Source organism: Aspergillus mulundensis (genome assembly GCF_003369625.1).
Source record: "Aspergillus mulundensis strain DSM 5745 chromosome Unknown scaffold_0, whole genome shotgun sequence".
NCBI classification, from domain to species: domain Eukaryota; kingdom Fungi; phylum Ascomycota; class Eurotiomycetes; order Eurotiales; family Aspergillaceae; genus Aspergillus; species Aspergillus mulundensis.
Genome location: NW_020797888.1, coordinates 3,235,757 through 3,250,227, shown reverse-complemented (window position 1 = coordinate 3,250,227; position 14,471 = coordinate 3,235,757). Strand labels below are relative to the sequence as shown.

The 14,471-nt window shown below is 53.7% G+C and overlaps 4 protein-coding genes across 4 annotated transcripts; all 4 read right to left on the bottom strand.

Annotated features, from left to right (window-relative positions):
• Positions 1-1,434: 1,434 nt before the first annotated feature.
• DSM5745_00808 (uncharacterized protein) lies at positions 1,435-3,032 on the bottom strand (the record flags this gene model as incomplete). Its single annotated transcript, XM_026742824.1, has 3 exons — positions 1,435-2,544; positions 2,595-2,885; positions 2,940-3,032. The coding sequence occupies 3 exons, from the start codon at positions 3,030-3,032 to the stop codon at positions 1,435-1,437; spliced, it is 1,494 nt and encodes a 497-aa protein (XP_026608669.1).
• Positions 3,033-4,743: 1,711 nt separating this feature from the next.
• Positions 4,744-5,998, bottom strand: DSM5745_00807 (uncharacterized protein; the record flags this gene model as incomplete). Its single annotated transcript, XM_026742823.1, has 4 exons — positions 4,744-5,173; positions 5,260-5,657; positions 5,704-5,808; positions 5,855-5,998. 4 exons carry the CDS (start codon positions 5,996-5,998, stop codon positions 4,744-4,746), a joined length of 1,077 nt encoding a protein of 358 aa, XP_026608668.1.
• Positions 5,999-8,351: 2,353 nt separating this feature from the next.
• DSM5745_00806 (uncharacterized protein) lies at positions 8,352-10,152 on the bottom strand (the record flags this gene model as incomplete). Its single annotated transcript, XM_026742822.1, has 4 exons — positions 8,352-8,582; positions 8,639-9,403; positions 9,453-10,012; positions 10,071-10,152. 4 exons carry the CDS (start codon positions 10,150-10,152, stop codon positions 8,352-8,354), a joined length of 1,638 nt encoding a protein of 545 aa, XP_026608667.1.
• Positions 10,153-10,740: 588 nt separating this feature from the next.
• On the bottom strand, positions 10,741-13,619 carry DSM5745_00805 (beta-glucosidase; the record flags this gene model as incomplete). The annotated part of the gene is made up of 7 exons (XM_026742821.1): positions 10,741-10,974; positions 11,022-11,880; positions 11,928-13,119; positions 13,169-13,221; positions 13,268-13,312; positions 13,360-13,502; positions 13,560-13,619. 7 exons carry the CDS (start codon positions 13,617-13,619, stop codon positions 10,741-10,743), a joined length of 2,586 nt encoding a protein of 861 aa, XP_026608666.1.
• Between the last annotated feature and the right edge of the window lie 852 nt (positions 13,620-14,471).

Below are 14,471 nucleotides of genomic sequence, written 5' to 3'. Positions count from 1 at the left end.
CAAGTACTTTAGTGGAATTGAAAGCTATCAAAGCAGCATTGCCATTTTCTAGCTCAATGTTGAAAGATGCTGAGGTACCATGTCCATTACACGTTAACTTGCACCCGCTGGCCTGGAAACAGATAAACGAACAAATGTAGTCAGCGTCTTGAGAGGTCTCTGATAGCGTTTTCATATCAATAAGAGAGCTGTCGCCGGGGACGGCGAGCTGGACAAGTAATCGGCGACTGACTTCGATCGGCGAATATCCGCCTTGCCAGCCCGGCAATAAGTGTCCATGTATGACGGCCCAGGTTCAACCCAGTCTTTGATCTGACGTCCGATGGACCCGCTACAAGAATCACTGACCGCGCTTAATCTCAGGAGTCGCTTAATAGGGCACTCTAGCTGCTCTGCTGTTTAGCCGCCGAATTGCCCTGATCCATGAGGTTTCCGTACCAATTTATCTTCTCGTAGAACCCATCGAGCAGGAGTACACCATCAGCTTTCTTCTTTTTCTTTTCTTTATATCCGCATACTTTGACGATGTTTAGCGCTCGCGCTGCAAGGCTCCGTTCTTTCAGCACTGAGAACAACGTGGAGCTGCGGAGTAGCTCGCTAGGGATTTCTGGCAACAGAGCTGCTGGGTGGGCTGGCGACAGTTCAACTCGGCAGTGGCATTTATTCTGGAAGTACTCAGTACATACTAGCTAGCAGTCATGTCACTCTAGCCTATGGGCCCCTTCACTGGCCAGCAAAAATGCTCAGAATTCATGATGTGCTGGTACCTATATAAGACGCTCAACGTATGAGAGAAGCCCTTACTTCAAGGCGATAAATATATAGACTGCGAGTATCAAGATGAACATCTATATTTGGATCCTTGATTCATCATTCCTCCCATGACTGCACCGACTGGACAACGAACCTCGTATCTTCCAGCATCTGGACCCCGCCATACATCAGTATAGATCCAACAAGATAAGAATAGCCTATCAACGCAAGCATAAACAAAAATACCCAATCCGCGCGACTCGTGCGAATAACGATGCACTGGTTGAGACACTGGGCCGTAGTTAGGGCTTCTCGATGTGGGGACGCCGGGCAGTATCAATTAATTCGCCAGACACCAACGGAGGTCGGTATCGTTATAAGCAGGGCGGAGAAGGCAATCATGCTCTCAGCAGGCCAGGCCAGGCCCAATGCCTTGACATTATTGTATTAGCAAGAATATAACCAGCGATGTTGCTTGGTTGGCTGGTGGCTTTGTTATCCATTAGTTTACAGCTGTTGTTCACCTGGTGTGATTGAGTCTGCGCTGGTGAGGTGCCCAACGCGGCCCCAGAACCTCCCTCGCCGTTGTATGAAGCTGATAATGCGTTTATTGTTGTATCTCAGAGTGCAAGTTGCATTGACAGTCCCAGCAATGGGATAATTAGACCAGTTGGTTCAAGTTCAATTGCCTCGAGAACGTTGGAACACAGTCAGTTGGCGTGCCTCTTCACGCGGGATTTCCTCGAAACCAGGACTCCGGGTCCTTGTCGAAGTCGAAGTCGAAGCGATCATGTGCAGCATATCACTGACTCTCCACTCTTCAAGCCCTTGGAACGTCTTCCGCAGCTTGTTGGCTTTGTCTGCAACTTTCCCGATTTTGGAGATCTGGCTGCCGAGATCCTCCATTTTGCGCTTCATATTGGTCTTTAGGCTGCTTAGATCGCCCTGCCTGGCATACAGCCATCTATATTCTTTCTGCTGCTCCTCAAGGCTCTCAAGTCTTTTCTTGAGATCGTCTGTTTCGGTGCTCAGCCGCTCATTCCTCGCATCCGCAGCCTTGAGAGCCTCTATCTCTGTAGTCTGAGACTCGAGTTGTTTCCTCAACTCCTGCTGCGCCGCTTCGGACTGGTCTAGCCGCTGCTGGAGGGCGGCGATCGCAGCTTCAAAATCCTTCGCCTTCTTTTTCTCCGGCTTTTGATCGCCTCCCGAGAGTTCGGCGAACTGGTGGAGATATCTAAGGCCGTAGTTCAGACACTGCGCGGGCGTCAATGGTTCCGGTGATCGGGATGCAGCTAGGATTGGGGGTTCGAGTTTGGACTCTACTATTTCTAGTCCCGGTGATTGCTCGTTGAAGGTGTTATGTTCTTGGATCGTGCCCGTGGAGACCGGGACTTCAGGTTCGGGGGTTCGAATGCTAGAGGCTTCGTCGGTCGATGCTGTTGGGAGCGAGACTGTGTCATTCGATCCCGATATGAGGACAGGTGTATTCGCAGTTGGCTCTCTCAAGCCTTGGGCGGTGCAGCTTTCGGCATCGGTACTGTTTGCGGCCGGCAAGCTTGTTATTTGGACGGGTGCTGGCGTCTGAGAGATCTGGATGCGCTCCGATGGATTGTTGACTGGTGCTTCTAGTGCTGGAACTGCTGGCCAGCTGGGAATTGGACAGACCGTTGTCTCCTGAGACAGAGCCGCCAGTATCCGCGGAGCGGCAGGTGTGGTTGGTGTTGCGAGGTCCTTTGGCGGGTTTCGTATGGACACTGCATGGTTCACAGATGGTGACGCGCGGGTCTGCATCTAGGGGCTGTTAACATGACCTCGTAACCAACCTCTAAGGAGATACGTACCGGCTGCCTCCGACCGTCAATCTCGATATCGCCATCCTCACTATTACTCGCCGTCTCCGCATCCTCCTCGTCAAGCCTCGGTCGTTTCTCCGGTCGCGGCTGTCGATGCCCCGAGCTAGCAAGCTGCCGCTTTGCCTTGACATTGCTAGGGCTATTGTGTCCTTCCCTGGCGGGCTCAGGCTGCGGCGTCATGTTCTCGTTCTCGTTCTCATTCTCGTTCCCATCCTGCACTCGCAGTCGCAGGTACTCGTGGTAGATGGCAACCCGGGTTCTGCCTGGGAAGTATTGCAACTGACTGGTTATGAGCATGCAATTTCGATGCCAGGGGTCGGTGGATGCACTTACATTGTGGAATTCGGTCCAGGTAAGATAGCTATGCAGTTCGCGTAGCTCCACGAGGCGCCTTTGCTCTTCGTCAGTCCACCGAGGCCTGGTCATGGTCCTTGCTTTGGTGAATTGAACAAGTGCTTCGCTGAGAGTGGTCTGTCGTCTCAGCACACTTTGGGAGGAGGAAAAATGGGCTAACTATGTGTTTGTCGCTTTTCCTTCGCGCCGATTTTGAGAATAGAGCGGCACGCAAGAATAAAAACACTAAGCAGATGGTAATTCAAGGGCCGGGGTATCCGTTTGGTTATGTGGTTGGGGAGGGGGAGGGCACCAATAAGATTGGCATTTAATTGCCAGGGTATACCATGTAGATACCGACCAATTAGATATCGTTAGCAGCCAACAACAGCTTTCGGTCCTGCAATTTTATCATTGCGTGATGATCAAAATGAGAAGCAGACTTGGACAAGTCATTTTCCTCAGGCGCTCGGCCTTTTGTCCCGCGCGTAGTCTACTTTCTGCGCATTTGATAACTCTTCGACCAACTTTGAGAAGGTAGTAAGTGTAGCTTGTAGAAACAAATGGCCATGCTAACCCAATTTGCGACTTGGTATGGACAGTCCTGTCATTAGAGTAGCCCTTTTACTTGCTTTCATAGTGGATGCAAAATTGCTTTAGAACCTACGGGAGTCACTTTCTCCAATGACAGAATTCAAGAACTTCCAGGTCGCAATCGCTGTCTTACGCACCATCGAGTTTCTTATGTACCAGACACTACCAAGAAAATACGGTGTAGCAACCTGGTCGGATAACGCGCAAGCGGGCGTTGAAGTGGACATGATTTGTCCCAACATTCGTCCTCTCCAAGCACTGGTAGACTACTATAAACCTAGCCAACAGTCCAATATTACTTGCAACGTTACTTGAAAGCGCGGCTGCAAATTGCTACATACCGCCGCCTCCCGTACTTGAGGGTTTGTTGTTTATGCCACAGAGGGGAATACTACGTACAACCCTTAAAATATGATATGCCTGAAGGCCAGCTGGTGTTAACAAGTCGGTTTTACCTTCGAGATGCAGGAATGTGGTAAGAGAAAAAAAGAAAAGAAAAAAACAAAAAGAAGACGGCTCCATCCGCGGATCGAACGCGGGACCTCTCGCAATTGGTGCTTTAGGGTTTAGCCCTAAGCGAGAATCATACCACTAGACCAACGGAGCTACTTGTTGAAGTTCCGAGCTGTAGTTAAACCTATGTCCAAATTTAAAAAAACCGTCAAGAATTGCCGTGGCAGTCGATGAAAGATTCCTCTTTTTGTTAGGGAGTTTTGGGGTCTGGGTAGATATTTACAGGTATTACAAGCATTGAGTTGTTGTGTAGTACTAGGTAAGTCCCACTGCTCCTACTCTGGTCTAAAGGGTTGTAAACTGTTGTAAAGAGGCCGTGATACTTTGGAGTTTGGTTTATACAGAGGCTCCGCGGCTGTTAAAGGGACAGGCCGGCTGTACTACGACACTAGCCGTTCCAAGCTAGCGCCCGCTACGCTACCAAGATTGACCCCGGATAAAGTTTAGCCGCACGCACTAGCGCCTACTCTGTTTTAGCGGCAGCGCATGGCTGCTCTCTCTCGCCAATTGTAGCTCGCGTGCGGCGCCATTTATCTCAACCCTGTTCATATAGCAAGGATCCCAAACTGCTCAACACCTCAATACATCGATCAATTATCATGATACAGGACAGATCAATTTAGCAATACACAACCAAAACAAAGAAAGGCCAACATTTCCGCCCTCCCTCTTCCCATCCACCACAATTCCCCTTTCCCTACGCACCCCCGGACCCCCCAAGCGCCTCCCGAATCCCAACCTCAACCCGACCACTCCCCCCACTCCCATTCTCACTCCTCTTCCTATCCGGAAACAGCCTCACAAACGACTTCTTCCAGCCACTCTTACCGCTATCCGACTCGGCCATCTGCCCCTCACTCCCATTATTCAGCGTGGTCGACTGCGTCCCGAACGCCTCGCGGTCCGCCGTGTTGAAGCCAACATGCACAGGCCCGTGGTCGTCGCGCGCGTCCACAATCCCCAGCTTCACGAACAGCGGCTTCCAGGTCGTCATTGACGCGCAGAGGATACTAACGCCGTGCTCGATGAGCGACCAGAAGGCCATGGGGACGATGGCGTAGGTGATTGTGGGGTCTGCGGCGGCGATGCTCAGGTACACGAGGCGGATGACGGTTGTGACGCTTGCTCTGTGCAATTTATCAGCATTGTCCATTGTCCATTGTCCATTGTCCATGATATATATAATGGCTGGAGAAGGTGGACGGAGACGAACATCGAACCCAACCCCAACAAAACCCTTATACTCATCTTCGTCTTGTAGTACATCGTCGCGCGGTGCAGCAGCATGAACGGGACGACCAGGCCCAGCACCACATCCGCGATCATGATCCAGACGGACTGCACCATTGTCGCGGTCATGCGGGACCAGAAGGCGTCGCAGTGGCCTTCGGCCAGCGGGTTGGCGAAGCGGTTCCAGTGGTAGGAGGTCGGTTTGCAGAAGAGGGCTGCGTGGATGCAGGCGGCGGCGGTGATGATCCCGCCGGCGACCATGACGACGGAGAGGACGAGGAATTGGGCGCGTGTTTGCGTGAGGGTTAGCAGTGTGCAGGTGAAGGAGAGTTTCATGATGTAGGTGCCGACGGAGTAGAAGATGTCGCAGATGAAGTAATACTGGTGCTGTTAGCTGGTTGCGAGATGTTGGTTGAGGTGAGAGCACCTTGAGGCCTGCTCGGCCGTAGGCTGGGGAGGGGGTGATGGCTAGTGGGATGTAGCCCTTTAATTGGGTCCATGCGAATATGATGGTGTATACCGTGAAGGTGATCTGTGATTGTTAGGTCCTAGTGGGTGACGGAAGCAGGGCTGTATACCAACGAGATGACAGCAAGAGTGTCATCGATGAAGGGACCCTTCCTCATAGTAACGCGAACATACAGTCGCACACCTGTAAACGCCCAGGCGGCGACTAGAAAGCAGATGGCGGCAACGGCGCATCCTGTCGGGTCGTAGGCCATGATGATTGTATACCGCAGGGACGGTTGATTATAGCCATCGGTGGGACATCCATCAGCTACGCTGGGGTCCTCGAGATACCTATGTATCCCTCGAGCTGTGATGGGCTTACCGTTCCCTAGACACCGGTGGGGTCAGTACCATACGTACCTCACAACAAAGAAAGCCTGGTGTAGCTGTGCTTCGCAACATTTTCTTTATTTACAGCAGACTCGACGGATAGTGCAGAGCCATGGAACAGGGCCATGCCCATCAACGGTTCTCTCAGCCGTTTCATGCTGGCGCGATAGCTTCCTTTGATTGTAAACTCTGCTACGGCTCTGACTGCCTCGCGTTTCACACCCTCGTGGCCGCCCACCATCAGGGACCATTTGAGACCAATCAGAATGGGTCTTTTGCTCTTGAATCCGTGGAGCTTGAGCACGGTTCAGATTCTCGAATGATTCGCTCGATGAGCTGCGCATTTCAGCAGACTTTGGTCCACGTGTCTTGGCTAAGGGGTTTTCTGCACCCCGGATTCTCGCTCCCAGGTCATTCTTGTGGTGTGGCGCAGGTGAGGGGTCCATTCCATTGTCTAGCTTTTTGATTCTCTTCTTGAATTCCATCATCTTCCACCCCGCTATTTCCTTCGATGTGGTTTGAAGAGGGCGGGCAGGCATTTTCTTTGTCTGGCATCACATTTCCGCTCTATTCCCAAGCTACTCTTCAGATTTCAGCCACTTTTTTTCCTCGCTCTTTAAACCAGTCGTTGTATCTCTGTGTATTTAATCTCTCCTTGGCTGTTTTGCGGTGTCTACGCTGACTCCATCCAGGGCAACTCGGTATGACAGGTGTCTTTGAGTGACCCTAGATTGAAGAGGTAGGTGAAGGAGGAGAGGCCAACCATTGTTCAACGAACTTCCACATGGATAGAACGTGCAGAGTCTAGCTTGAAAATGGAGAAGTGATTAAACCTGGAAATGGTGTTGGCGCTAGAAGAGGTGGAATGCAAGTAACCAAAGTAGAGAGAACCCGTGCGCATTCAACACGTCCTACTGTGGCTTGTGATGGTTGAATCTGCTCAACTATATCCTCGGAAACAACAACTGCAGGAGCTCGCGTGCCATGATCAAGATGTTCGGGTCCATTGTTGTGGATGGGAGTTAGGACATCCTTCCTATTGTCAGTGGCTCAATGGGCTATTCATTCGACTCTCGGGTCCGACGGCGCCGACGGAAGTAATTCGGTTGGAGCTTGGGTAGTTCGATGCAGCTTATGCCTCGACAGTGTTTCAGTGGTCCAGTAGTCCCTGTTTGACAGACGTCTCTATATCAATTCCGCCGTGGGGGGCTGGTTTATGTAGGTACGGACATCGTCCGTGGTTGATGCCCTAATCTACGGCGGCCATTCCACCGGTGTTCAGAACAGCGTCTGTATCCTGAGGAGTTGCAGTGGTTCTTGAGAGTAGTGGCTGTTTTTCATTGAATTTGCTGGTTTGTGGCCCCAGTACCTAATGCCGTCCACGGCCAAACTTAGGTTGTGGTTCCGACGCATGCGTTGGGAAATATATATCCGACATCAGCACAATCAGGGACCGCGAACAGCAACCCCGAGCTCAAATGAAACTGGGCCGAGACTATAGAGACCTCGAATAGGTGCATGCGCCTCTTAGCAGTGATCATCCTATCCAATATCTTCAGTTACAGGGTTCGAGGACGTTACCAACAGTCTCATCACTACCTGCCGTTCATTATTTGCCTATAAGTTTTACAAGATAGCAGACTTCAACAATCAGCTCTGGTGGTCTAGTGGTATGATTCTCGCTTAGGGCTAACCCTAAAGCACCAACCTGCGAGAGGTCCCGTGTTCGATCCACGGCTAGAGCCTGATCAAGTCCTGTCCTTCCAGGACATTCATTTTTTGACTTTTTTTTGTGCTCGGTGGAGATTACCCGCTTTGATATCACGTGTAGAGCTAGGCGGCCGGCGCTAGGCCTGAAGCGGCTGAGGCTCGGTTAGTAGCGGCGACGAACCACTATACGCAGTAGAGGTACAGCATCCCTATCACGGGCAACGTAAGATTGCGTGTTGACCCTGCCTCACCAGAGCGCTTCTTAGCTTTTTCCGACTGCACGGCGAAACCCTGGATTGTTTTACTCAGCAGTCTTAGAATAATTGCCGACACACTTACGCTTTCGCGGTCCGGAGGACCATAGCCTACGCGGATGGGCTGTGCCGTTCCTACACTCTACCATACCACCACCTGCAATCCCTCTGAAGAGCAACTGTGCTCAGTTGAATTGATGCTATCACAATAAAACAGTCATAGCCAGGCAGACCGCCAACTACACTGAACCACCGCCATACCATTCCAATCTCACACCCAGTTCGCCGTCGCAATCCTCGTCCTCTTGCCCCAGTACCACTGCGGAAACAACAAGAGCGCAAAGAACCCCAGTATGCCCCCAAACACGCCGAACGGCACCGCGGGCCCAGCCTTCTCCACCCACGTGCCGACGAAAAACGTCCAGCTGAAGCTGATGACCGCGCGCATGCAGGTGATCGCCACGAAGCAGTCTGCCGAGAGGGAGCGGTAGGAGTCGATCACCTACATGAAGTCTGTTAGTGTTTTCACCATGTTATGAGGTTGTTTTGGGGACGCACGTAGTTAAACCCCACACTGGGCGCCTGCATCAGCCCAAACGCCAACATGCCAATGCCGAACTGCATGCCAATCCACATCTTCGGCGTCGCGGCTTCAGCGCAGAAGCCGAAGACCCAGAGGCCTACCGTCGCCAGGACCAATCCGGGCAGTGCAACGGGCAGTCGGGCCTCGGGCTCGGAGAGCTCGCCGTCTTTGACCGTTTTCTTAGTCACGATGGCGCGGTCGGCGAGCGCGACTGTTGCTGCCGCACCGAGGAACGACCCGATTACGCCGCCGACGTTGATCAGGCCGGCGTTCTTGCCCCAGCTGTAGGGCGGGTAGGCGACTAGTGTCGGTCCGACGGAGCTGAGGGTTACGATTCCGCCGACCAGACCGGCGTACCAGAGCATCACGAGCCAGACGCCTGGGAGGCGGAGGGTCAGCCAGGGGGCGATGAAGTTTCGAGTTAGATTGCCGTGGTAGGTGTTTATCTTGAGCGAGCGGAGGAAGGTAAAGTCGCTGTATTGGGTCTGGGGGCTGTTGGTAACTTCTTCGATCTGGGCGCTCTCTCCTTCTTTGATTGCTGACTTCTCGGTGGCCAGGATGGGGGCTGGCTCGTCTCGTATGTAAAGGGTCTCTGGGACGAAGAGGAGACATGCGGCGAAGAGGATCGCGGTGATGATCACGTTCACCCAGTGTAGCCATTCGAGCCCGTGGGCTGCGATGTAGCCGCCGGAGATACCCCCGACGAGGGAGCCCAAGCAGAGGAGCGCGGTGTAGAAGCCCTGCGTCGTCAGTAGGTAACATTTTTTTTGTGCCGCAAGATGGACATACCATAGCCTTTCCCCGCTGATGCGTGAAGTATATCTCCCCAATCATATTCGGTGCAACTTCCATCATCAGCAATAAAACAAGCTCAAACAAGATGGAAGCCATACTCGTATCCGCAGGCCCAACGCCAACCCCCATAAAGAATCTCGCAGCTAGCAAACTCTCAAAACTCTTCGCAAGGCCCGCCCACATCGAGCAAAAGAGCAGGATCAAAATGCTGATCAAGCTGACCGGTCTCCGCCCAAAGGTATTCGCCAGCGGCACCCACCAAATATTCGACGCACCCATCATGAGCACGTTCACGGCAACGAGGTGACTTAACCGGCCCATGCTGATTGGCGGATTAAACGCGAGCGGTGTTGCATACAGCGGAAATGCGCTTGCGATACTGCTCGACGTGAAGTTGCCGATGAAGGCGTAGACGGAAACGCATGTTAGAACGGTGGCCTTGCGCCAGGTGGCCCAGTTGAGGGGGTCGGCGGGGTCGGCGGAGGGTTGGGGGACGAGGATGAGTTCGCCGGTATGTCTCGTAGAGCTGCCGTGGAGGATCTGGTGGGAGTGGACTGCCCCGGACAAGATAAGGAGTTAGAGAGTTAGGTTGGGAGGAAAGGAGACCCATACTCGATAGCGAGACTGTTCCCGGTGGAACGGCGTCTCGGACTTGTTGCTTTGAGAGCGAAAAGGCGTGGCGGAAGCCGGACATGGTCGCTTTCCCTGGGTCGAGGGTTGATGGAGGAGGGTAGCGAAGGACCTGCGGCGAGGACGAGAGGGGTTCTCTCTCATATAGGGTAGGGTACCAGGTCCTCTACCCCGGCCCCCTTGTATCTGCGGTAGCAACCATTGGCCGCTGAGTGTTATCTACCCCGGATATTCGACCCCAGGAACTGCCGTGACAGGTTGAGGTGCATCCTTCGTGCATTCCGTGGCGTTCGGCTCCACCTCTTCCGAGTCCACCAGGCGAGGCGGGATATAAAGAGAGGCGTTGCACGGCAGAGACGAGAGCGAGCATTACCGACGCCCTTCATAGGACCTTGAGGATTTCCAAGACAGTTGAGCCGAGCAGACTCCAGGGCTGCAGGGGCTAGTGCCTGTTCGGGATCTCCTAGGCTCGTGTCAATTCTCGCCGAGGTGAGTCGGGATGTGGACAAGGATCACTAATGCAGATCGCTTACTGAACCCAATTACTGATGTCGGAAACTGTCTATGAGAGTCGTAAATTGGCCATCAATTATTATACTAGAAATGGAAGCGAGTCGTAGCCAAGCTGGCATCCTACCAAGTAGGGTCGCATCTACTGAACTGTCGGCAACGAAGCCCTGAGAGGAAGGTTGCGAGAGGAGCTTCCAACAAAGACTCTCTTAGGGTACTCCGTAATAACCCAGTTGTCCTTCACCACGTCCCAGTTGGACAAGTCGCGACGGGTCAGGGTCGTCGTGAACACGCGCTCCTCGCCAGGTTGGATGTCGAGCTTGTCGAAGCCGCGAAGGACCACCTTCGGTTCGTTGGGGCCGCCCAGGGAGACGTACTAGCGGGGTTAGCTTCGTGCCGAGAAAAAGGGCCCAAGTGACTTACCAATTGGGGAACCTCGCTTCCCGCCACAGAACCGGTGTTTTTGATCGTGGCTGAGACCTGGATAAGGTCATCGTAGAGGCGCGGGTTTCCTCCGGCACCTCCACCAGAGGGAAGGAGGTCTTGGGGAGAGCCGTCGCGGGCGCCTTCGGGGATGTAGTCCTCGTTGTCCCATCCGTAGTTCGGATCGCCGGAAGACTCCTTGAGGTCGGTGGAGTTGATCCAGGGGTAAATGAACTCTCGGATTCGCTTGATGCCCTCAGGGAACAAGTAGTCGGCGGCCTCGCCAATGGTACCGAATGTGGGCGCAGCCTTGCTCTGGCCAGACGTAGGAGTGTAGGCAGGAGCGTTCAGCTTCTGGACTGTGAGGTTAGAGTACTTGAAAGTGGTGTAGCTCAGTCCGTGGCCAAACTCGTAGATCGGAGTCTGGTTGGTCTTGTCAAAATGGCGGTAGTCGATGAAGACGCCCTCAGTGTGGTCGGTCTGCGGGGCACCGTTGCCATTGTTGGGCTCGGTCAGAAGGGGAGCGCCGTAGGACTCGCGCGTCTTGCCCCATGTGAATGGGGTCTTTCCGTTGGGGTTGACGCGGCCGTAGAGCACGTCGGCAAGAGAGTTTCCCGACTCCTGGCCAGGAAGACCAGCCCAGAGAATGGCAGTGACGTTGGGGTGCTCGTAGAACTTGTCGACGAGGACGGCACCGACGGAGTGGATGACGACGATGGTGTTGTTGCAGTTGCTTGCAGCAGCGTGGATCAGGTTCTCACCGTTCTTCCAGAGGGTAAGGTTCTTGCGGTCACCCTCGTTGCCATCGACGCTGATGTATCCTTCTCCGGCCCCTGCGTTGACGAAAACAAGAGAGACACTAATACGTTAGTATTTCCGTACGATGTTGACAGAGCATTGACTTACGTCGACTCGGAAGCGGTCTTGTTGACCTTGTCCAGGGCCCAGTTGTCAGTCACCGCAAATACATTTCCACGTCCCTGGAGCACCTCTGCCTGGATCGCCTGCTCAGGAGTGACGAGGTAGGGGAAGTTGGCTGTTCCACTACCCCAACCCATGGCAAGGGTTCCTTGAGCGCATCCGCGGTCATCACAGCCGTTCGCACCGTAGGGGTTCGAGCCCGCGTCCTCGCCGAGGAGAGCGACATTGCGCTCCTTACCGGTGAGGGGGAGTGACCCTTCGTTCTTCAGAAGAACAACACTGTCCGCGCCGACGCGGCGGATGATAGAAGAGTGGTCGCGCTGGACATCGATGAACTGGTTGACGGTCTCGTAAGCCCCATCAGATACCGCATAATGCTCAAAACCCTTCTCCTGTCGCGTCCAGGAGCTGAAGTTGGGAGGAGTGTACAGACGGTCACGGCCGACCTTGTAGAAAGCAGCCATAATTCGGACGGCCATGTCGTCAACACGCCACTGAGGAATGGTACCGTTAAGAACACCTATCGTCAAGTTGGCACCGTAGTACGAAAGTCCATCGTTGAAGGCGATGTCTCCAGGCATGGTCATGTCCATTCCAGCCAGAGCAGAGCCAACTCCACTGTGCGTGGCGGACCAGTCGCTCATGACGAAACCCTGGAAGCCCAGCTCGGCCTTCAGAAGCTTGTTCAAGAGGTGGCTGTTCTGGCAGGCTTGGCTGTTGTTTCCGTGCTGGTAGGAGCACATGATGGCACCAACGCCAGCGCGCACGGCATCTGCGAAGGGCCAAAGGTACATTTCGTGCAAGGTTTTGTCGTCGACGTTTTCGCTCAGGGTTGCGGTGATGTTGTAACCGTAGCCAATGGCCTCAGGTACCTGCCGGAAGTGCTCCTCTTCGTTAAGGATGTAGTGCTTCGCGGTTGCGATCACACCGGCATCCTGAATACCTTTGATAGTCTCGGCGAAGAGAACACCGGACAGCACCGGGTCAGGAGCGAATCCTTCCCAGTTGCGACCTCCGTCGGGGTGTCTGCCAAGAGGACCAGCGGCCGGGCCCAATTGCACATCAATGCCCTTGTCGCTGAACTCCTGGCCCATTGCCTGACCACGGAGGTATGCCAATTGTTTATCCCACGTCGCGGCGACGTTTACTCCGGCGGGGAAAGCTGAATTGTAGTCGGCTGGTTTTGTCAGCGCGGTCTCCGGGCATATCCTTCGGAGCTAACGTACAGAAACGGATACCCAGAGGGCTGTCTTGTAAGCAGAGCGATCCTATCCCGAGCCTTCTACTGTCAGTATTTTCGCATTTTCACAAACCGGGTGTCATACCTGGGAACACTTCCTGTCTGCCCAACGCATTTCTCGAGCTGCCAACTGCGAACAATTAGCACCAGAGCATTTTGCAGACCAACTGACCTTACCCTGTACCAGTTGTAAGGTTAACCTTTTCGTCCAATGTCATCTGCGACACAATCTGAACAGCGCGGTTGTATGCTTCGGCCCATTCACCTTGGCCGTTCGCCCAGGGGGAAGGGTAGTAGGGAGGAGAGAACGCTAGGTCATCCTGCTTCGCAAGCAATTAGCTTCATCGACCAAAGCCGAATCGAATTGAGATAGATACCTGAGCGCTGACCACTGAAGCAGCCGTCAAAGCAGCCGCCTCGATCCAACCAAGCTTCATGATTGCGGGTGTTTGCTCGACGAGTTGAGGGACGGAGAGAGAAAACGGAGCAGAAGCGAGGGAGGCAAGGAGATTATAAGCTCCAGCTCCAGCCCATGCCAGCATGACAGGAGTCAGAAATCGCTAATCCGGCTTGAAGGAGGCTGTGGAGACCTGTGAGGTATTGTTTTCGGTGCCGTTGCGGGGGGAATTCAACTGAGTTGGGGACGGCGCGGGGATCGGCACGAGAACCGACCAACCACTCGGTGAGAAACAGGTTGGATTCAGGCTAGGAGAGAAAATGGCACCATGACCGTGAAGGAAGGTCAGACTCGGATCGCAGTGAAAAGTCTCGTTGAGGCTGGACCGCTGGAGGAAGCAGAGAAAGGAGTGAGAAAGGAGAGGAGGAGAGTCTCACAAACTAGCCAGCTGGGTCTTGGCGGACCCCGCAAACACTCGATTTGGGGACCAACAGGGGCTCACCGCACTCCCTTTCTCCTGCTACTGATTCAGTGGGTTGATTTCTTGCTCTAGACGACCGACAAGGTGCCTATGACTGATGTCTTAGTCGATGACTCCAACTGCAATCAATCTTGTCTCCATTGCTTGCAAGCTCCGGGGCAACTCCGGGCCCGACCCACGGTCTTTCCCCATGGGCCCAATTCTCCAGTGACGATGCTACGGTAGCACCAGTCCCCGCATTCAACTTCCCCAGCTTCATCTCGCACTTACAAAACGCTGAAGGTTTTATTGTCGCAGTTTCATGCTCGCGTCACGGGCTTGCTCGGATCGCTCATCATATTCTCACCACTCCGAAATATGCAGGCCTTGCATCCGCCGCAAGGGTGCCAAGTCCCTGTTCCAGGGGCAAGC